Source organism: Acinonyx jubatus, chromosome E1, assembly GCF_027475565.1.
Source record: "Acinonyx jubatus isolate Ajub_Pintada_27869175 chromosome E1, VMU_Ajub_asm_v1.0, whole genome shotgun sequence".
Taxonomy (NCBI): Eukaryota; Metazoa; Chordata; class Mammalia; order Carnivora; family Felidae; genus Acinonyx; species Acinonyx jubatus.
In genome coordinates this window covers 23,394,104-23,418,496 of record NC_069397.1, presented here as the reverse complement: position 1 = coordinate 23,418,496, position 24,393 = coordinate 23,394,104, and the positions used below count along the sequence as shown (strand labels likewise).

General features: G+C 38.5%; 1 protein-coding gene across 19 annotated transcripts in view; it reads right to left on the bottom strand.

The window, feature by feature from the left end:
• The window catches only part of ACACA (acetyl-CoA carboxylase alpha), a 279,058-nt gene that overhangs the window by 162,629 nt on the left and 92,036 nt on the right, over positions 1–24,393 (bottom strand). For 18 of the 19 annotated variants that reach the window (XM_015078426.3, XM_053212303.1, XM_027034321.2 and 15 more), the window contains 10 exons: positions 23,887–23,968; positions 22,554–22,652; positions 21,131–21,237; positions 17,040–17,150; positions 11,362–11,571; positions 7,831–8,001; positions 6,766–6,927; positions 6,279–6,442; positions 2,084–2,234; positions 1,007–1,110 (listed from right to left, as the gene is read on the bottom strand). In XM_015078426.3, coding sequence (XP_014933912.2) covers positions 1,007–1,110; positions 2,084–2,234; positions 6,279–6,442; positions 6,766–6,927; positions 7,831–8,001; positions 11,362–11,571; positions 17,040–17,150; positions 21,131–21,237; positions 22,554–22,652; positions 23,887–23,968 — 1,361 coding nt within the window. Of the gene's footprint in view, positions 1–1,006; positions 1,111–2,083; positions 2,235–6,278; positions 6,443–6,765; positions 6,928–7,830; positions 8,002–11,361; positions 11,572–13,002; positions 13,142–17,039; positions 17,151–21,130; positions 21,238–22,553; positions 22,653–23,886; positions 23,969–24,393 lie in introns of those variants that run through there. The other variant, XM_015078429.3, reaches the window with a different exon arrangement.

Sequence of the window (24,393 nt, the reverse complement as noted above, 5' to 3'; positions counted from 1 at the left end):
TATTCATGCCACTCTAAATCAAATTATTTCAAAATACAGGTTTTAAAAATAAATAAAAAATAACTAGCATTAAAAAGGTGGAGGGAAGCTTGCAGAGGAGATTTTATGTATGACACATTTGTACACTAGTAAGGAAACCATTTAACTAGATTAAAGATTGCATGTTGAGGAACATGAGATTGCATGTTGCAAAACTGGACTGGTAGAAAGGGGCCAAAGTATATAGGGAGTTGAAAGTCACACTGAAGGATTTAGATTTAATACACAAGGGTAATGTGAGCTGCTGAAGGTTTTAGTGCATGAAAGCAACACAATGAAAGATATTTATCATTAAGACTTGAATAACTGCAATCTCAGTTCAATTGTGACAATTTTGTTTCTCCCTTTCAGACACCTTAAAAGAAAGCTGATAGAAGTCTAATAACATAGAAGGAAACACAGTGCCTATGATTAAAGTGCTTTAAAATGATTAGCCCCTTGGACCATTCCTCCAAGGACTCAAAGGCAGAGCCTCATGTCCAGAGCCAGAGTTAGAAATTAGTTGAGCTCCATACAGTCTGATTCTCTACTTGAAAGACTCATAAGGTCATCCTGAATATCAGTCTCAATTACAAATTCCTGAAAGGTGTTGCAGGTAATATATGAAATATTTAGGGTTCAATGCTAGTGGGAAATACCAGATTTTCATCCCTGGGCGGGGGGGGGGGGGGGGGGGGGGAGGGGGGATTTGGAAACATTTGATACTTGTACAGGAGAGAATGCTTACTTCAGCTGGATTTGTTTTTAAAAAGCAACCCATTCTAACTCTGGATAAGTTAATTCCTAAAATCTGAAGTTAGAGTCCCAAAATAATTTGCCATGAAAACTCCCACAACTTTTCTCGCCCTCGCCTCCATCATCACTGAATAATAGGTACCACTCACGAGCTGCCAGGGATAGAGAGAAGAATAAATGGATTTTTGAACCAGGACCACTGGTTGGCTTGCCTTTGAGAAACAAAGCCTACCTTTCTAAGGAATGAAGGAAGTTAGAGATGCTATTCCGTAGGCTCACATCCGCCACGTGGAGAGCCCCACACACAACTCCCAACATGGTATCAGGTCGCTCTGCCTAAAAGAAAGAAAAAAAGGGCAGGTCAAAAGCAGTCACTTGGCACCATGGCCCCTCAATTTAAATCAGATCCAAATTTGCTGTGAAGAAACAGCTAGCATTGAGAATCTACAACCTTATTGTTCAACTGATATTTGAGATGAAAACACGTTTTACTTTTAGAATTTGAATAGAGACTTCAATTAATTAGAGATGAAAAACATCTTTCTCTATACTCTCCCTAAGATTTCCACTGAACCAATCAAAGAAGAGCTCAAAAACAAGATTTTGTCATAAATAAATTCAAGAGGTGCCTGGGTGGCTTAGTCGGTTAAGCATCCAACTCTTGATGTCAGCTCAGGTCATGATCTCACAATTTGTGAGATGGAGTTCGTGTCGGCTCTGTGCTGACAACACAGAGCCTGCTTGGGATTCTCTCTCTCCTGCTCTCTCTCTCTCTCTCTCTCTCTCTCTCAAAATAAATCAACAAATCCATTCAAAAAGGTACAAGTATCTGGCTACTGATAATCTCAAAGAAAAATGGTATATAATCAAAATTTGGACCTTCAGATAATTTAGATGCATCTAATGATTCTATACAAAATCTTATTTAGAATAGCCCAGTGACTCAGGAACAAAGGGTAACTGCTGATTTAAATGAGACCCCTCTCGTCAGCACTTGGTAGATGTATAAAAGTGGGTAACTCTGAAGCAGACTTAACATCAAATGAGGACAGACATATTTCAATCTCTAGACGCTTCTCCTCAAATATATTTTAGGAAATAATACTAGAACACGTAAAGTGACTGTGTAACACAAGCACAAGAACTCTGATGGTGCTGAAATTACACTGACTCCTGGATTTTACCAAGTAGATCAACAATCATTTACATTAGAATCAAATAAATTTTCTCTAGTGACATGGACTGATCACACCACAACCCTATAAAAACCCAATCCCAAAAGTTGTATGGCAAGTGGGGAAATACACACCTGTACTTTTTCTGCTATCAGTCTGTCTAGCCAGCCAGTGTCAATTCTATTCAGCTGAAAACTCTCGGTCTCCAGCAATTTGATGAGGTATTCAACTGTAGTTCGAAAGTCACCCCGAATAGATAGCTCCTTCAAAGCCACCACCATGTTTCTGGGAGAAGAACAGAAGCAGATCTGTTTCAGCAATGAGTGTTTTAGTGTTTTTCAATCATTTTAAAGAATTCTTTCAATTCTTCTGCAGTCTTAGGAGGGAGGAGAGGGAGTTCCACAAACAAATGATGGTGCACATGTTACTTGTGTTCATTCACGTGCATTCCAGACAGGACTTTGTAAGTCAGTAAACTTACAAAGTTTGGACTGATATTACCATAAAAGCATCAGCATATCACCTTTCACTATGTAGAGTACAGAAAAAACTATGTGCAAACCACCCTCAGTTTTCACTTACTGAGTTTCCACCATTCTATTCATTTATTGCTAGCTAACTAGGATTAGGGCATAATTCTCCCCTCCTTATACCTTATTTATTTTATTAAAGTATATTTGACACAGAATAAAATATACTTAAGTATATAGTTCAATACATTTTTTCTAATGCTAATACCTTCATGAGGTTTCCATACAACGAGACAATAGGCTGGGTACAGTCAGGTAACAGCCTGACCCTGCATGTGAGAGGTTTTTTTTTAAGCTGCATTTTAGACATCTGTGGAAGGAATTGCTCATTACTTTTGTTACTTCCCAATTAGGTGCAAAATGATCTAATTAAAAAAAATTTTTTTAATGTTTGTTTATTTCTGAGACAGAGAGAAACAGAGCATGAATGGGGGAGGGGCAGAGAGAGCGGGAGACACAGAATCCGAAGCAGGATCCAGGCTCTGAGCTGTCAGCACAGAGCCTGACGCGGGGCTTGAACCCACAGTGAGATCATGACCTGAGCTGAAGTCGGTCGCTCAAGCCACCCAGGCGGCCTAAAAAATGATCTAATTTTAACAAAATTTCAAATACTGTGAGTCGTTTCCTGTACCTTTCTGCCCAGTGCCTGTCTCGCAAAGGGCAGGTCCTTACTTCAACAAATATTTAATTTGTTGTTAATTAGGTATCTCACAGACTCAAGACACATACTAGACTCATAAGGGAGAGAGAATATAGATACAATAACTGCTTTCAAAATATATGGCAGAATATCATAAATACCAGTAGAAATACAAGCAAAATGCTGGACTAGTTTTAAGAAGGGAGAAAATCCACCTCCCTATGGTTTCATGAGGCACGTGGAATCCGACATGGGATAAAAGTATAGGTGGAATTAGGACAGTGATAGGAATATCATCCCAATGGTCCAGGCATTCCCTCAGCCTAAACCATTTTTCTGTTTTCCACCTCCATCCTCCTCTTTACACCCTCTTGGCCTGGTTTATTCCTATATGCTTCTTAACCGTCTAGATGTCACTTCTTTCTGGGAAACCGTCCCTGGTCTCCCCAGACTGAGTTAGCTGACTCAGCTGTATGTTCCTATAACGCATTTATGTAACCCCACTATTACAGACAGCACTTGCTACATTGAGTTTAGTTGCTTATTGCCTGTCTTCTTGTGGACTGTAACATCCCATTAGAACACAGACTCTATTTGTGTCTTCATTATATTGCCATCACCAACAAATATTAAGAAAATATCTGATAAATGTAATGAATGAATGAATGGACACAGGAAATGGCAAAAACAAAGGGAAAGAGGGACAAAAACATGGGTTGTGTTCAGGGTACATTAGGATTGAGGTATGAGGACAGGAACTAGTGACAAAGCCATTTATTCAACAAATATTTACTAAACACTATGTTCAGGGGATACAGCAGCAATAAGATAAACATGGCCCTGTTCTCATGGTATTTAGATGACCATCTATGGGAAATAATGCTGAAATGGGGATTGAGGCTATTCTGGAAAATAAGAATATGAACACCAAGCTGAAGAATATAGATCTAATGTTATGCAGAAAGAAGAAACAAACTGAGCTGAAGAATGAACTTCTGGCATGTTGTCAAGAAGCAAGGTTATTATAAAGACCATATTTTTAATATGCTAGAAGTTAACCTAGTTAGCTTCACACCATAGAGAAATGTACACAGCAGGTCAGGAGGTAAGGAGCAAAGGCTTCTGAACCAGATTAGAGGACATGTGCTATAGAAAATACTCAGTGGTCTCTGCGTAATCAAGACTTTAAACCTAAATACCAATAGAGGCCACTCTGGGAATGTAAATGAGTGAGGCAGAATGGATGGGGGCTGGGTGAGAGAGTTCATGTTTCCTCTAAAAGCAGCAGCCACACAAAGCTTCAGTAAACTTTTGCCAAGTAGAATATAAAACCAGTATTGTCATTATCATCCCATTTTTAAGAGAAGGCAGAAATCCATATATTTATTTCAATTTCCCAATTTTTAAATATTGGCAATTTTTTAAAAATTAACACTCTGCAAGCCAATAAAAACACATCTGTGGCTGTGACTAGTTGGAAAGCCACCAATTTTACAAGCTCTAATGTAAGCTTTCTTTACTTTGGTAAAGCAGAATATAGCTGCAAAAGAAAAAGTCATCTTTATAGCAGACAATTTTTCTGGTAGTATTGCTTTAATTTTGAAAAACTTTACTTATAGTTTTGAATAAATGGGAAGAACTGTAGAAGACAAAATAGAGAAAAATTAAGAGTTCCCTACTTCTGTATACACATTATTAAAAAGCTGATATTATTAATAAATATCTATTGACTACTCAGCCTATGGATGGATACAGAGCGAAGGTCAAGGAAATGGTTATAAACATAGGTGGTTCAAGAAAATATACCATTAAAAAATAGAAGGAACTAAGGCACCTGGGTGGCTCAGACGGTTAAGTGTCTGACTTCAGCTCAGGTCATGATCTCACAGTTTATAAGTCTGAGCCGCATATCAGGCTCTGTGCTGATAGTGTGGAGCCTGGAGCCTGTTTCATATTCTGTGTCTCCATCTCTCTCTGCCCCTCCCCCACTCACGTTCTGTCTCTCTCTCTCTCAAAAATAAACCTTAAAAAAAAATAGAAAGAACTAGTTCAATTTTGATACTCTAAAATATCTGAAGTGTTACAATTACTTCCTAGAGCCCTATTGTTTTAGGAAAGCAGAATTGCTTGTAGTATTTTTTAATGTTTAATTAACAATATAATAAAAATTAATGTTTAATATTTATGTTTAATAGAATATTAATAACTTATGACATAGCAGTCATATGTGTATAAGCTATGTGTATATGTCATAGCACACTAAGGTCTCATAAACAATGTGGATAGTTCCCTTATATAGTTTTTACATAACAAGCAGTTTGACTTTATTATTCAAAAAAAAAAAAAAAAAAACTGGCAGGGGCTGTGTGCCTGGGTGGCTTAGTCGGTTAAAAGTCAGACTTCAGTTCAGGTCATAATCTCACGGTTCATTGACTCGAGCCCCGTGTCAGGCTCTCTGTGCTAACTGTGGAAGCCTACTTGGGATTCTCTCTCTTTCCCTCTCTCTTTCTGCCCTCCTTTGCTCACACTTTCTCCCTCTCTCAAAAATAAATGAATAAACTTTTTAAAAAAGTAAAATATATATATGTTTATTAAAAAAAATTTTTTTTGAGAGAGAAAGAGCAGGGGAGGGGCAGAGGGAGAAAGAGAGAATCTTAAACAGGCTTCATGCTCAATTGGCCATGAGTTCAAGACCTGAGCCAAAAATCAAGACCCTTAACCCACTGAGCCACCCAGGGACCCTTAACTTTATTATTTTAAATGACTGTAGGACATTTACAGCCATACCTTTATTTTGATGACAAACAGCAGATCCCACCTATGATTTTATATGACACCAAACTCTTGGTCAAGAATCTACCTCCCCCACCAAAACAATGTTTCTGTGGAAAAATATTTCTTTAAAGCAATCAATTTTATAAACTTATCAAAAATATTTAAAGTAAGAATACTTGAAAAGACTCAGAACAAACAGAAAAACATCTGCCAAACACTGCATAATTTAACAAAACATGAACGCAAGTACAACTGAAGATATATTTCCTCCAAAACAGTATCAGTACTTCTGTAGCAGACAATTTCCATTCCCATGATCACACATTCACTGAAGATTAGAACAAATTTATTTTTTTTAATGCAATCAAATGTTATTATACTCACGAAATTGCTTCCTCTCTGTTTTCTCCCCAGGAGAAGCAGTGACCAAACTGAGAATCAGCAAATTCGTGAAGGCCCCCTGCAGCAGCAACACTGAAATAACCCCAAACATTCTTATTGCTACGGAAATTCAGTTCCTGAACTGTTCCTGAGCTGGGCTTAAAACCCTGTTAGAGAATGAAGAATATGAGAAACCATATTATACTTCCAAGGAAGAGAACATACTGTTCACTCTTCATTCACTGTTTAGACTCTGTGTTAATCATACACAAAAGCAGAAATGATGCACAAAAATCAGAAAGGCTTGAGAGCCAACATCCAGTGCTACCCACCCAATAAGGACTCCATAATGACTAAAGTTGGATTAAATGGCCAAGGGAGCAGTGATCACTTATTTGTCTGCTCTGATGAGACTTCTATAAATCTCCATCTCCAGAGGAAGTCACAAGATAGAAAAAAAAAAGTATAAACCTTTTAAGTGATGGGTTACCTCATCTGGATTTTCACTAGTGATCCGAGCAGCAATAACATGGCCCCTTGGGCAAGGAACATGAGCAGAATTTTCAAAATCAATGGGAGCATCACCCCAGGGAGATACTCCATACATCATACGAATATCCTTGATTCTATACAGAGGGATCCCCATGGCAATCTGAAAGGAAACATATCACTCATTTTTCACAGTTCCTTTCCTTAAAATGTGGAGGCTATCAGATTACCTACAAGATTTTTCATTTTAGTAACCTTCACCTAAAATACTCTATTTCTATTGTAACCTGTATTCTACAATAATCAAATAGGTAACTCTAAGTTGTGTGTGTGTGTCTATTGCATTTCTCCATTAAAGGAGCAGAATTAAAATATATATGGGAAGAGTTCGTGTAAGTGCCTATCCAAGAAGTTCAGACAGCTAAAAAGTCCTAACTGTGTCATAACTACTTCATAATTATTCACACAAACCACTGGAGAAAGTAAATAAATCTTTGGTCCTTAATGGAAACCCAGAAGGAGCTCCCAATGTGGGCAAAGAACATATTAGATACAAATAATATCAGACCTCATCATTAGCCATTAATTACTGCTTCCCTCATGCTTGTTTCCTGGGATGAGTGGAGAAAACATTGACAGCTAGCACTTTAAACATTATAAAAGTAATGTGCTGCCATAGTCTTGCCAGGAGAAACTTCAACCACCACTCTGATGTGGAACTGCTTTAATATAGAACATGAGTAATAAGGAGTAGAGGACAATTACAAGGGTTTTTTCCAATTAAAATAATCAAATAAAGCATATTATTTTTAAAGTTTCTTTCTAAGCTATGACAGTTTCTATCACATGTGTCTGGCTAAAAAATATGATAGTATTACTAGATTTGTACCCCATCAGGAAAGCCAACCCACACATCACAACCCATATAGCAGGAGATGAACATTAGATGAGACTCAGATAGGAGGTGCTTCTCTTTATCAGACACCAGTTAAACCAGTTTCTCAGGCATCTCTGACATTCAGAACTTCTCTAGGCAACTCTCTCAGCCAAGATCAGGGTGACTCACCTGGAGTTGCGCTGCAGGGAGGTTGACATCAGCCACCATCTCTGTACAAGGGTGCTCCACCTGTAGCCGAGGGTTCAGTTCCAGAAAGTAGAAGCTTCCATCCTGGCTGTAGAGGTATTCGACGGTCCCTGCACTCACATAACCAACCATTTTGGCAAGTTTCACCGCACACTCAAAGAGGAAATACAAGTCAACATAAGTGTCTCACCTTGACCAGCTGGTGGACCCTACAGCCTGACTCAAATATCCACTGTTTACAAGAGCCACCAAAGGTCTTTAGCCACATAAGAGTAAATTTCACTCTCTCTGATTATTACACAAGGTGCCTAGACATGGGTACCAAACTCAATCCAGAGTCGGGGGAGAACTGTTTTTCACCTGGCATCATAGGCAACCTCACCCTATCAGTATAAGTATATACAGGCAATAAAACATTGTGACAGTCTATTCAGTGTGCCCTGGTTTGTAGTATTCCTGGTCATCTTCCTAGAAACATGGCTGTCCAGCTAAAGACTATACTCTTCAACCTCTCTTTAGTTAGTGACTCAGTTTTGACATATATAATATCAGCATTAGTGAGTAATATGCATAAGCACTGAATCGGGTTTTGGAAATGAAACTACTTGTCCTCTATTCCTAGCTTTTCCCCTTCTGTGGACTGGAATGTAATCATGATAGTTCACACCAGTTTCCACCATGCAGATGAGAACACACTAAGAATGGCAGAACAAAACAGAAAGAACCTGAATTGCAAGATGGCCTCAGGAAGTAGAACTGTCCTACTAACCCTGGAGAGCTTACCTCAGATTATGAGAGGAAGGAAAAATAAACTTCTATCTCATCTAAGTCATTGTATTTTTTGGACCTCTTTTTTAAACAACTTAACCTGTATACTAATCCATACAGAAATTATAAAATTCAGATAAGATGCTACTATTTAGAAAAATTCAAACATGGCGATGCTACCTTAGCAAAAGAGTAGTGGGTAGCAAGGAAACAAATATTGCAGACTAAAAAGGTTGTGGTCTCACTGTTAGGCATAACAAAACACTTGATAAACTGTCTTCTACAATAACTTGGAACACTGACAACACACGAAGTCTAAGAAAAAAAGTTAGAAAAAGTCAGAATGTGAAAAAAATCAACTACTTTTATATCCCAAAACCAGATTAGATTCTCACCCTGAAGCAACCCGGTATCAAAGATTCACTATTAGAGGAAAAGTTACTATCTCCAGAAATCTTAGGGTGTGGTTACTCTTACCTGAAGCTGACTGGAAGCACACAGTCCAGAAACTAAATTTTGAAGGTACTGTATTTCTGAACGCACCACAAACCTGGCCTTGAAAAGCCTGTGATTGATAACTAGAGTAATATTTGTGGCTCTCCTCTTGCACCAACTCTGCCAAAGAAGGCATAGTCTCCAAAGGCCAATCACAGAGAAACCTCAATGAGGAAGAACTTTGCAGGGAACAAAGACAGGTATTTCAGGGATGATGGATAAGGGATTTACTTCCAGAGAGCAGAACCAGAGGCAGCCAGGGGGCTAACTGAGGTATTACTCTAATACCTCATCATAATTCCTGTCTAGAAGGATTTGATAACTGCTATGGACCAACGATTATGTATATTTTTTACCTTTTTTCCAAGTGGGACTTATCCTGCTCATATTCCACCACTGTATATTGGGTATATGCTACAGGGAAGAATAATAAGGGGTACACAACTTGAATTTTAGATCATTGGCCCATGAAAAACCACATGAACATTTAATGGCGAGAACTGTACATTTCTTAGAGATCCTGGACTCTGGGCTGAATGTAGTAACTGGATGGGACTTTGGGCTGATTTTGTTGGGGAAAGACTAAATATGCTCTAAGAGTGAGAAAAGGGGTGTGAAAGGATAACAGGTAGCCAGAGGAGCAGACTGAGGCAGATTATTAAATGCTCTCCAGTGATTTTTCTTTGTGTCATTTAGTAATAGTGACCACACTTCCTGACACCCCCTACAGGTAGATGTGATTGTGTAACTGAATTTTGTCCAATGGGATATGAGCAGAATATGGGTAACTTCTGAATCACATTTTTACGTGCCTGCCCTCTAAGTCCTTTCTCTCCCCCTCCCACAAGCTACAATATAAACATAATCTTATGAAGAAGCTTTAATCATGAAGATAATAACACCCTAGGGCAAGTGTCGGCAAACATTTTCATTAAAGGACCAAATAATAATTATTTTCAGCTTTGTGGGCTATAACATAAATAAATTAATGTGGCTGCGATCCACTAAATTTTTATTTACAAAAAAAGTTAACAGGTTATGGGACGCCTGGATGGCTCAATTGTTTAAGTGTCTGACTCCTGATTTCGGCTCAGGTCATGATCTTGCAGTTCATGGGATCGAGCCCCATGTCCGGCTCATGCTGACAATGAGGAGCCTGCTTGGGATTCCCTCTGCCCCTCCCGCATTTGTTCTCTCTCTCCTCCCACCCCTGCCTCCTCTCAAAATAAATATGCATTAAAAAAAAGTTGGCAGGTTGGATTTGGCTTGCTCACCAAGGGAGGTTGCTCACCCCTTTCCTAGTGAACAACGCAGCAGTAAGAATGGATCCCTGGTACCAACTCATCTCTCAATAATGGTAGAGAGAGAAAGACAATTTATACCTTGTTTAAGTCACTGTATTTGAGTGTACCTGAGTGGCTCAGTCGGGTAAGCATCAGACTCTTGATTTCGGCTTGGGTCATGATCTCACAGTCATGAGACTGAGCCCCCTGCTTAGGATTCTCTCTCTCCCTCTGCCCCTACCTGCCCCCTACCTCTTTCTCTCTCAAAAACAAAACAAAAAAAGGCCACTGTATTTTGGAGGCCTCCTTATCATAGCAGTTAAAGAATAATTCTTAATTAATGCATACACATGTAGGAATTAAACTTCCAAAACAGATGACCATATATTTAGCTTGTTTGGAATTCAGGAAAAAAGAGATGGAAAATATATTTCCAATAAGATAAAGACTCAGTCACTATTCCAGAAAAGACCATGTTCAGACCCCTAAACTACAACTGTTTCCAAGAAACCTTGCAGACTGTTGAGAATTCTTTTCTACACAAAAATATAGAATATATAAACTTTAAGATGCTCAGAAGACCTTTTAAGAGATAATGGATCTGAATAAAGACATCTGAAGACTCAAAGATAATCAACTAGAAAATGGAACTACCTGCTTATCATGAGCTTGCTTAAAAAAAAAAAAAAATTCACTGTCCCCAATCATTCCTCTTTTTTACCCATACTCGAAACAGTACACTCATTTTTATCAAAAGTGTTAACTAATTTAGAGCCAGAAATGTTTAGAGGGAAAAGAGTAGGATTATTTTTCCTCTAGGACAAGGATATAATCTTAGCAATTATCTAGAACCACTTGAAATTCCACTATTCTCAAGTGTACGAATTGAATGAGTAGGAGTCCTATGAACTGAATGAGTAGTAGTTCTGTGTAAGAAAACAAAAATTACAGCTTTTCATATACACACCTGTTCCATGTGTTCGAATACTGCTGGAGTAGCAATAGCAGCTGGTGCTTCTTCAATAATCTTCTGATGCCTGCGCTGCACAGAGCAGTCACGACCAAACAGAGAGATAGCATTGCCGTACTGATCTGCTAAAATCTGTACCTCCAGATGACGGGATTGTTTGGCTAGTCTCATCACAAATATAGGAGATCCAGGGACTTCAGCTTGAACCTATATTAGAAGAGGAAATAAAACAAATTCTTAAGTGTAAGCACTTCAATTTCAACAGGCAGATGCCTAGAAGTGTCAGGGACCATGTTAATTAGCAGGAATACAAAAAAAGAATAAAATATAGTTCATGCCCTCACCTATTTTTAAGATGTTGAATTCTTAGTTATATAACCAATATTAATAGATGACTATGAAACATGAACATCCAATGTGTTACAAAAGTGAAAAACAAAATAGTCTGAAAAGACACACACACAAATCCCACAAAAGGGTAAAATACTGCCATCAACTCCAGACAGCCAAATGTACAACTGGCTCCAGACTAGATGCTTTCTTGGTTCACATCACATCACAGAGGGTGTTGTAGTTGAAGGATTTTGATCTTCAGTTTTGAAGCATAATGCCACTAGATACAAAATTCTACACTGGTGGTTACCTTCTTTCAGCACTTTAAAGACAATCCAATGTTTTCTGGCTTCCACTGTTTCTACTGAGATGTCCACTATCAATCATTACTCCTCTGAAAGCAATCTTTTTCCGGCTGCTTTAATATTTTCTTTTTCTCTCTCTTTTTTTTAGGGGATTGAGGTAGCAGATTTACTCTGATAATCTTAGATGTGGTTTTCTCTGTATTTGTGCTGTGGGACTCATAGTATTTTTTAAATCTGTGCTTAGTAACTTTTATATAACTTCAGGATACTTCTTAACCATTATCTCTTCAAATATCGTTTCTGCTCCATGATTTCTTCAAATATTGCTTCTGTTCCATTCTCTCTCATTTCTGAGATTCCAAGTGCATGATATTAGATCATCTCACTGTATCCCGTATGTCTTTTATGCTGTTTTGCTATGTAGCAAGTCACCGCAAAACTCAGTGGGTTACTTAGGACAGCAACTGTTTCATTTGCTCACGATACTGTCCTCGTCTGGGCAGTTGTTCTTCTGCTCTTGCCTGGGGTCATTTGTGCATATCATCATCTAGTAGTTCAAGTGGGGCTGAATGGTCTCACTCAAGTGTCGGGTGACTTGTGGTGACCGTTGGCAGGTAGGTCAAGGGAGCCTCGACTTGAACAGCTTATTTCTATAGCATGTGGCCTCTCATTCTCCAATGTGCTAGATCAGGCTTCTTCAATGCAGTGTTCCAAGACGGTGAGGGCAGAAGCTCCAACGCTTCACAAGCCCTAGGCTCTAGAACTTACACAACACCACTTTTGCCACATTCTAATGGTTTAAGCAAGCCACAGGGCCAGCTAAGACTCAAGGGGTGGAAAAAGAGATGCCACCTCTTGATGAGAGGAAAGGCAATCACATTGCAAAAGGATACATACAAGGATGGGAGGAGTTATTGCGGCCATGTCTGCAAACAATCTACTATGGTCCGCCCTCTGGCCACAATAATTCATAGACCTCCCACATGCAAAATAGACTCACCCCCTCCCAAGACCCCCAAAGTCATCCAATCATGGCATCAGGCTTGACGTCCATTTTCTCATGAATCATGTCCAGATGCGAATAAGACTCCTTGGGTGCAGCTCCTCAGGTGCAGTTTCTCTTGATCCAACGATCTGGGAACTAAAAAGACAAGTTATCTGCCCCAATACCCCCACTATTTAATGATGAGATGGGGAAAGGATAACCATAAAGGATAATCCTGTTCAAAGAAGAGAGGATGGGAAGTACACAGTGGTCACTGTTCCATAGCAACTCTGAAGTCCAGATGGGTACATGTCAGGTTCCCTTACTCTAGGGGCAGGGAAATTTTTCAGGGTCTTGTTCTGCTCCCTGGCAGTGATTTTCCTAATCCACGGTGCATGGCTCTCCTTTGTTCTTAGCTATGCTCTCTGGGCTCCTGGCTCTGCTCTCTGACAAATCTCTTTTTATTAGATGTTTACAGCTGAATAGCTTTCTCACTCTGCTTCCTGTTTACAGGAAATTGAAGACCCACAAGGCTCTTTGAAGTTTGAACTACCTCTGTCCCTTTGTGGGCTTCCTATGAATCACACTGGGGGATTTACTCCTTGCCCCAAAAGATACATCCATAACTTTTCTGCACAGATATCTCTATACTTTGGGCATATCAGGCTGCTGTGGGATAACACCTTTAAGATTCTTTGAAACTCTTTCCTTTTAGCTGAGAGGATAATCCACCAGGTAGTGTCTTAAATATCTCTAAGCCTTAAAGGATCTCACAGCTATTCATGACTTGGCCTTTACCCTGAGGTCACTTTTTACTTTGAGGATCTTTTTACCAGGTGGAGAGACTGGGAATGAAAAAAAGTTCTGTTTTCAAACTCAACAAGTTTGAAACACCTTCTTTAGCTCATCTCTCTTATTATTCCTTAGCATAAGTCACCAGAAGGATTCGAGATACTTTCAACATTCTGTCTAGAGATTTCCTTAACTAGGTCCATGAGTTCATTAAATACATTCTCTATTTTCCAAGTTACCTCAGACAATTTGTTCCATCATTACAGAACATATGCTACCCTTTTTTCCAGACCCTACTAATAATTCCCTCACTGCCTATCCACCATTCCTCCAGTCTTCATTGACAATCTCCACCATTGCCCCAGCCTCCATGTATGAGCCAGTCTTAAAGCCAATGCGACATATTTTACTTTTTGTTATGGCAGCATCACACCTTTAGGTATCAATTTCTGTGGTAGTTACCCATTGATGCTTAACAAACCACCAAAAATTTAGTAACAGGACACTAAGCATTTGATTTGTTTACAGCAATTGACCGGGGCTCAGTTGGGTATTTCTGTTGATCCTGGCCAGAAGCTACTAATCATGCAGCTGTAGTCATCTGACAATTTAACTGGGGCTGGATGGCCTAACAGGGTCTCACATTCATGACTCAAATGTGGTGCTGACTGTCAGCATGTAGGTCTAGGAAGTCTCAGCTGGGACAACTCCTCTCTACTTCATGTGGCCTCTTTTTCTCCAAAAGGCTAGACCAGGCTCTTCACTTGTCAGTCTGAGGCTCAATTCAAGAGGGCAATGGCAGAAACTACAAGACCAGTTGAGGTTTAGGCTTCAGAACTTATACAGCATTTCTGCTATATTCTCTTGGTTAAAATAAGTCACAAGGCCAGCAAAAATTCAGAGTGGGAAAAAGACTCTCTTTCTTGATGAGAGGAGAGGCAAAAATCATATTATACCAGGGTGTGTATAGAGAAATAGGAGAAGTTATCATGGTCATCTTTGCAAATGATCTCTCACATGCTCTTTTCTGTATTTTTCATCCTTTTGTCTCTTCATGCTTTAGTCTGGATTTTCTTCTGAGCTATCTTCCAGTCACTAATTCTCTCTTCAATTGCATCTAATATGCTATTAAACTCCTCTACTGACTTCTTAATTATAGTTATTGTCTTTTCAGCTCTAAAATTTGTTTCTTCTTTATAGTTTCCACTTTTCTGACAAAATTCTCAATCTTGTCTTTAATTTCCTTGAAAACATTAAGTATAATTACTGTAACATCCTTGTCTGATAGATCCATTATCTAAACTCTCTATGGGGTCTTTTATACTGACTTTCCTTTTCCTTGATTTTCAGTTATGTAATTTGATATGCCTGCTTACCTTTAAATGGCTATTTGATACCACATTTGAAAAATAAATAGAAATAATTTGAGATCCTGGATATTATTATATTTGCTTCTTTCTGGTGGTTAGTTACACCAGCAATCCTAGAACTCCTTGCTTGAATCAAAGGTTGAGTATTTTGAAGCTGAGATTTAATGCCTGTGTGGGTTGGTCTATTTCCAGTTTATTTTTACTCCTAAGGTATAGTTCCTTCAAGATCCCAACCTAAAACGGGAAAGTTTCCCATGGCACCCTCCTTAGAAAATCCTGAAGTCTAAGTTTTGTCCTTTTAGTCTTTTAAGACTGTTGAAAACTGCAATCAGCTTTTCAACTGCTTCTTCTCAAACCAAAAGATATCACCGGGGGAAAAGTGGCCTTAAATGCCACCTCCCTGGGTTTCCTTCTTCTCCTATACCTTAGCCCCATAATTCTTTACTAACGTGAAAGGTTTCTAATGCCTTGAAATAGATTTGTAAAACAATTTTGTCCAGCTTTTCTAGTTTGTTCTCAATGGGAGGATTTGTTTGTTATTTGGTTAATCATTATTGGAACTTAAGGACGTTCGCATAAAACTTCCTAATCTTAGTGTTCTAGATTCTTCAACTATTTGATTCCATGGTAATAAGCAGTTTCAAAATACCTAAAGGAGTTATACTTTTAAAACTTAACATGCTTTTTCTTTTGCCTCTAAGAGTGAAAGTCCTTTCCTTTAGATCCTGTGAGGCACTGATCTTCCTATAAATTCAGGTAAACTACAAAAGGAATGTAGGGTAAAAAGGAAAAAGAAGGGTAATACTCAAAATCTGACATTCAAAACAGGATAATGCAGTAAAACAATGGATTTATCACTTTTAACAGTTTGCTGTTTAATGTTGTTTGCTTTTTAAAGAGGGCAAATAGAAGGTGGCCAGAGACACTAGTAAAAGACAGTAGAAAGTAAAAAATGCTGGGAAAAATAAGAACAGTGGGAAGCTAGGAAAGTGAAAGCCCAGAAGGTGTCCAATTTTCCTTTTTCTGACTCATCTTTTTCTGGTAGGAGAAAAAGAAAGTGAGTCAAGTATGTGAGGGTAGTCCTCGGGCAGGAAAGAAGAGACTTCTGTCTCCCAATTATCTAAGATTCTGAAAAGAGATCATTTATTTGGCCTCCACAACTAACCTGTAGTATGGCCACACCAACATGGCTGCAAATCAGAGGGTTAGGCAGAGATCTGAAGCTCAGCTTTCCTAGAAAATCCCCAATGATAGAATGTAGACCTGCCATAGGGTTCCTGTGCCAAGGTGCAGTGGCCATGCAGCACAGACGAGGGTGCAGGCTGCTGAGCTGGCCAGGTAGATGGGACATACAGCATAAACTCTGGAACCTGCAGCCACTTTGAACTGAAGTGAAGTAAAGCCAACCAGAGAGTCTGAGCCCAGCCATGCAAGAGCATCCAAATCAGGAGCTAACCACATAATTTATCTACAATGCCAGCAAAAGAGAAACACAAAAATGTCGAAAGGCATTGTGACTCTTTCTTATCACTATGAGGTCCTGTGAGCCACAGGGATCATATAGGTGTTCCCATATAGGAAGACTTTTATATTATGGAGAATAACTACTGTTTGAATCACCTTATTGAATAAAACCTTACACTGAATTGAACATTGCTAATAAGCAGGTAGGAGCTAGGAGAAAGACTACTTACAGACAAAATAAAAAATTACATATTTTCTAGACATCCATATCATATTATGATTATTATCTTTTATTTTATGGAGGTATAAGTGACATACATTAGTTTTTGGTGTACAACATAACAGATTGTAGATATAGTGTGAGTTAAATCATGTATCTCTGATATACATGTAAATTCAAGCAAACAAAAACAACTTGTATTCTACCTGTCTGAAGAGGTTAGGGAAGTCATCTGCATTGTTAACTTTTCTGATTCCTTTCCCTCCTCCTCCTTCTGAGGCCTTGATCATTACTGGATATCCAACTTCCTCTGCTGCCTTCAAGAAGAAAGAGAAAAATGGAAATAAGAGTAGTAATAACAGGGAAGGAGAAAACTGGCAGTTTCTCCCCTTTAAGAATGCTGCCATTGGTAGGTCCAAAAGTAGTAAAATAGAAAGGTCCTGAAGACATACTATTAGGTGGGGGGGGAGGAGGGGGAGGAGTAAAACAATATTCGTAGCATTAGGCTGAACCAAAAGAAATGGCCTTTTTTGTAGGTAAAAAAATGGTCGAATATTTGCAATTTCATATGGTTCAATGTAAGACAATCCTGTGTAGGCCAAAAACAAAATAAAACGGTATGTTTATATATAATTATGTATGCTTTCATACACCCGCATATGTGGGTGCAAAAAAAAAAAAGGCTAGAATATACACCAGTGGTGATAAAAGGAAGATAAATAGATATACCTCTACTTTTTACTGTATTTATTTCTACATTATTGGAATTTCTTATAGTATGCAGGTCTTCATGTTTTACCTCTAATTTTTATTTTTAAAAAAGGTATAGGTAGTCAATGGTCTCAGTACAGTTTCTGACAACATAAAATATTCAACAAATCAGAATTCTCACATATCCAGAAATTATTTTCTCACTTAACTTTTTGTAAAAGATAAAAATAACAAGACACTGAAATATTTTTTTTAAGTTTTATTTATTTATCTGAGAGAGACAGACAGAGAAAAAGAATGTGTGCAAGCAGGGGAGGGGTAGAGAGAGAGGAGAAAGAGAGAATCTCAAGCAGGCTCCACACTGCCACTGCAGAGCCCAATGTGGAGCTCAAACCCATGAACAGCAAGATCATGACCCAAGCGTTAAGTTGGACACTTAACTGACTGAGCAACCCAGGTGCCCAAATATTAATAAAATTAGTTAGAAAATTTATTTTCAAAACATACTCTAAATGCGGTTTTCACATTTACAACATTTGATAATGATCAGGTAGCAATTCTAAACTTTCTGAAAATTAATTATATATCCATTAAGTAGGGAGCTGGTTAAATCAAGATATGCCCATCTATTAGAATACAGTGCAACTGGGGCGCCTGGGTGGCTCAGTCGATTGAGCGTCCGACTTCGGCTCAGGTCATGACCTCGCAGTTCGTTAGTTCGAGCCCCACGTCGGGCTCTGTGCTGACAGCATAGAGTGTGGAGCCTGCTTCCGATTCTGTGTCTCCCTCTCTCTCTACCCCTCCCCCACTCTCTCTCTTTCAAATATAAATAAACATTAAAAATTAAAAAATTTAAAAAAAAAGAGAATACAGTGCAATTATTAAAAAGGACGAGGTGGCTTTTATATATAGTGATATGAAAAACGTCCAGACAGTATTGTTATGGCAAAAAGTAAAGGGGGTAGGTAGATGTTAACCAAAATTTAAACTAACTAAGTCATTCCTTTGTCCAAACATTCCAGTGATTTATGGTTTACATTATAATAAGATCTAAAATTGTATCAACAGGGGCACCTGGGTGTCTTAGTCAGTTAAGCATCTGACTTCAGCTCAGGTCATGATCTTGTGGTTTGTGGGTTTGAGCCCCACTTTAGGCTCTGTGCTGATAGCTTAGAGCCTGGAGCCTGCTTTGGATTCTGTGTCTCCCTCTCTCTCTGCCCCTCCTCCACTCACACTATCTCTCTCTCTCTCTCAAAAATAAGTAAACATTAACAAAAAAAAAATTTTTTTTAAAACAAACAGCATGATGAAATAGTGTTGGCAAAGAAAGGGCTATCACTGGGTGATAGGGATCAAAGAAACAGCCACGAATGTGGAAAAGACTTAAAAAAAAATAGGGTAGTCCACATGATATCAGTAAGAAGGCAGGCCTTTTAAGAAAATATGAAAACTCTAGGCACAGGTCATCTATTTAGAATATTTGCAAAGAATTAAAAGAAAAATTTTTAATATTTATTAAAAAAATTTTTTTTAATGTTTATTTATTTTTGAGAGAGAGAGAGAGAGAGAGACAGAGTACAAGTGGGGGAGGGGCAGAGAGAGAGGGAGACACAGAATCTGAAGCAGGCTCCAGGCTCTGAGCTGTCAGCACAGAGCCTGATGTGGGGCTCAAACTCACCAACTGCAAGATCATGACCTGAGCCAAAGTTGGACCTTTAACCGAGCCATGCAGGTGCCCCAAATCTTCATTTATTTTTGAAAGAGAGAGACAGAATGTGAGCAGGGAAGGAGCAGAGAGAGAGGGAGACACAGAATCCGAAGCAGGCTCCAGTCCCTGAGCTGTCAGCACAGAGCCTGACGCGGGGCTCAAACTCAGGAACCGTTTGATCATGACCTGAGCTGAAGTCGGACACTCAACAGACTGAGCCGCCCAGGCACCCTACAAAGAATTTTAATCTCAGGAGGAAAATGCTTATATAATATAAAGTAGGAAAAGAAAAAAGGATTACTAAACTATATATAGAGAGTGACCTTAATTTTATACTTATCATAATAATTATAAATATGGGAATCTATTAATAAAGATGATCACTATAGGATAATAACATATACTGTGAATCAAAAACAGGTCAAAAGAAAATATATGAATGTGTTATGAATATGTATCTATCTCTGAATGGTGGGTTTATCATCATCTCTTTTTTGGCCTTCCAAATTTTCTACCAGAAATTTTTATGTTTAAAATTAAGACAAGGAGGGGCACCTATGTGGCTCAGTTGGTTAAGCGTCCAACTCTTGATTTCAGCTTAGGTTCTTGGGTTCAAACCCCGTGTTGCTGTCAGCACAGAGCCTGCTTAGGATTCTCTCTCTCTCTCTCTCTCTCTCTCTTTCTCTCTCTCTCTCTCTCTCCCTCTCCTCTGCCCCACTCATGCTCTCTCTCTCTCAAAATAAATAAATAAACTTAAAAAATAAATAAAACAAAATTATGACAAGGAAAAAAAGGAATTTCAATTGACAAGCAAAATAGCTAGTTCTTTACAAAGGGCTTCTACTTTTGCAAATTATAGCAAATAGAGTATGAGGTTGGCAATTCAATTAGAAATATTAATTTTATTAAGGAGATTAAAAGACACAACGTGAAATGCAAACAAAAGAGGAAAATTAGTTGAGCATTCAGCATTTTTCTTGAATTTATAACATATAATTCAAACACAAGTTATTGTGTTTTTCTAAAACAGCCTCTTTCATCATCTACTTGGAAGCATAACTGACACTTCCAACTATTTAAAAAGTGAAAGGGGAAAAAACTGAAGAGAACTTATAAAAGAAAGAAAAGGCAATGTTGGAGAAAGGATCTCTTTTTGTTTGGGTTCATGTTTCCAAGAGGATGGACTGTAATCAGCCTCTCTTGGCTCCCACTCCCCTCCCCCAAGGGAAAAAGAACAAATTATGTGATTGGTCACTTTGGAAGGAGGAACTGAGCATGCACAGCTCAGCCTCTTCCCCTTTGGGATCAGCCCACTGCGCAGAGCATATGCTCTTTGTCAGCTCTCAGTGATACAAGAAGCTGAATGGTAAAAGCTCTATCTCTGGAGAGGAACATCTGTGGTTATTCAGCACCACCAGTACCCAGTGAGTAAGCATATTTAACTCTGACGTTCAGTTTACAAATCTGATTGTTGCTAAACACCTAAGCCATTTCACCAACATCTCTATTCATAATAAAGCTGACATTTCTCTATCTGCCTGGCTTCTTGGTTCTGAATTCAAGCAGGGCAAATGTGTGTTATTTGTTGCCCCCCACCCCACAAACACACACATACACATAATAACAGGTAGTACAGTAGAGAATCAGTATTTTCTAAAAGCTCTGATTTAGCCACCTAAGAAATGTTCTGTCCAGGTGAGGGCTTACTTCACAACAAATTTATTTTTGTTAAATTTGGGTCACTTCCTTACTCTATATATCTCCTGGTCTTACAATCCCAATGCCATCATGGGTGCATATCATGAATCAGGCTTCAAATTAACGTTTGTGACTACAATCAGTCAGTTGAAAGACATCACTCTGTAGTTAGTAACCTACCTTCAGCCCATCATCCACATCCTTCACATAACCTTTTTGATATAATTCCTGGGGAACATTTAAGATACGTTTTGAAAAATCATTTTCCTGCCAGTCCACACGAAGACCTGTAATAGATAACGGTAACTTAAAAGCTGCTTTAAAAGCTTCTGTTTTGTCAATTTTCTGCTATTCCTTCTTTAAAATGACCTCATATTTATCCAAAATTAAGGATATGTGAGAAAAAAGGATGCCATAAAACCCTCAATTCTCAGGGTTAGCAGTATTTAGCTCTAGAAGACCTGACAACTTGGGTTCTTACCCTGGAGGAAGCCAGGAGAGCTAATAGGGAGCAAACTTATAAAAATGCAAGAATATACAAGACTGAAAAAAAAAAGCATGTCAGACTTCTCACAGCAACTCAGCAGGCAAAATACCTTCAATTTGTGTGTTCAGGCCTGCTCCGGGGCCAGAGGTCTGGGAAATAATTCAATCTTTATGAGCCCTTGGAAATGGAAATGGCGGTTTTATTGGCCTCAGCAGAGTCATGATTCCATGCTCCCTGAATGTCCCTGTACTCAGCCACAAGGGGTATGCTATAGCCTCTCCATTCAAACGAGAACAAATTCAACCTTTTATTTTAAACTGTTTGACCCAGCAGGTCTAGAGAGGATATTGCAATCCCCCTGGAGAGCCAGAGTAACAAGAGTTCAAATCTGTTGGGCCTCAAGGCAATGGTCGTTCCCATTTGAAAGACATTTTAGTTTGTTGTTCCCTGTGGTTGAGTACTAAGCAAATTTATATTGTTATTAGTTATAATGATTCACATGGCACTCTTAAAGGGATTTGTCTAGTATAAATCATTTTAAGAAAAATTTTATTCTTCTGTATGCCCAAAAGAAAGGTTGACTACTGCCCTCATTTTCTGCATCAAGGGCAAATGAGAGTTTGAATTAACAGCCAAAGTAAATAAATCATCAATAGATGGTAGGTTGACATGAAGAAAATGATAGTAGGCAAACATTTGAGTAAGTGGGTTTTTCTTAGTGAACCAGGTCTCCTGCCAGGCAGGTTCAAAGACCTAATTCTGCCTAAGTCCATCTCTGATGAAGGTTCTAGCCTGCCCAGAGTAAATCCAAATCTACAGAACCATATGAGTTTTCCCAGAGTTTCCTCAAATTCAAATTAAATCTCAAGATCATTTAAATCACAGTTTAGCACATGTGTAACTGGTACAAAATTTATATTCCTAAGACATGATAAAAATCACAGGTGTATAAATTAGCCTAGGAGATATAAAATACCATAAATCAACCTGGATTCTATTTCTTATCCTGAAGAATCCAAATAACATTTTAAATAACCTTAAGACCCAAGCCACAGTCCCAAATATCCTACTGAACTTTTCTGCACTTCAAAACACAAACAAGAAATACTTTCTTACCACTCCCACTCCAGGGAAGAGTTGGGATACCAGCAGTTTGAGCCACTATGGAAGATGCAATCTTATCCCCCAAAGCCCACATGGCCTGGCTTGGGGGACCTAAAAATAAGAAAAGAACCCTGAATGTAACGTTTTGGCCTCATTTCCATCACATAGGTTTCATCTTTTATAGAATTATTTTTGTATTTGTCTGGTCTCCCCTACATCATATATCATGGAGATCGTGAACTTGATTATGGGGATTACTGTGTTATGACTCATCTTTGTACTCTTTATAGAACTTAATGTAATAAGCTTTTAGCATACAGTGAGAGTTCAGCATGTATGCTGAATTAAATTCCTGACAAATCTAACTCTGATTTTATCATTGTTTATGATCCAATTTGACAAGGTTATCAAAGTCCTTTTTTTTTTTTTTTTTTTTTTTAAGCAATCTTAAAATAAAGGACTTATAAAGTTTGGGGTTCAAGTCTGAGATATGCGCTCCTTGGTCTTAGGAGAATCCAAAAGGAAGACTTATCATTAGTAAACATTTATCTCTTTAGAAGATTTCTCTCTGCCAAAGGAAAGCAGAAAAGTCAGAAGAAAGAGCTCTCACTTATAGGAATATAACTTATATGCTTAAATGTGAAGGTGCTGATTCATATTTAAGGGCACAGTCCTAGGGCATCCTAATATTCAATGATCTCTGCTACACAAAAAGAGGTCCTTTCTCTACATATTTTCTTAAGGTTAATGCCAAGTTTTAAAAAGCCAGTGTTTTGGAAATCAGAGCCTCCTCCATATCTCACGGAAAAGAATCCGAGGACAGAAAACACAATCAAGATGAAGAAAGATAAGTAGGATGTAAGAAATGAGGAAGAGGTATGTGGAATTTGAGAAGCTTAACAGAAGACAGTGGAGGAAGGGAAGGGAGAAAAATAGTTTCAAACAGACAGGGAGGCAAACTATAAGAGACTGTTAAATACAGAAAACAAACTGAGGGTTGATTGGTGGGGGAGAGGAGGAAATGGATGATGGACACTGAGGAGGGCACTTGTTGGGATGAGCACTGGGTGATGTATGTAAGCAATGAATCATGGGAATCTATTCCCGAAGCCAAGAGCACATTGTATACAAGGGATGTTGGCTAAACTGACAATAAGTTATATTTTTAACAAAATGAAGAAGAGAAAAAAAAGAAATGAAGAGGGTTACTCTGAGAGCTGCTGATTGATGAAAAATAAGAGCCCAGTGCATGTTAAACAGAAGAAAAGCAGAATATAAAGTGGAATGTGGGCAAAACTGACAAAGAGAACCAGAAAGACAGGAAGAGTATGTTAGAAAGGTTTACCCATGAAGGCGATGCCATTTTTCAAAAGAAGTTCTGGGAGCTTGGGATTCTCAGAAGCATGACCCCAGCCAGCCCACACTGCCTATAAGGAAGATAATATGATTCTTTCTTAAAATTCATACTAAAATAACATGATAAACTGTACTACTCTCTACCAAGACTGGCCCCACACCATGAGGTACAATAGCTCCAGAGCTGCCTAATGCTTTAAGTCGGCAGAAGCCGAATTACTTGATTCTTGGCAAACTTTTTATGGAACAAGAATAAGCAGTCCATTGTGTCAAAACCTCTGTAAAGAGGTCAAAACCAAGTTGAGGTTGATATTAAGATCCTGCTAGTCTTGTTACTCTTTAGGAAACTCAATTCATAACCTTTCCACTATACTCTACAGAGCCTTTTCTAGAAATACTAGTTTTCTTTCACAGTTTCAATTACTTTGGCCACCCAACTCCACATTTATATTTAGTGGTTATACTGCCATATAAATCTCTAGTTTTGTTTTTTTTT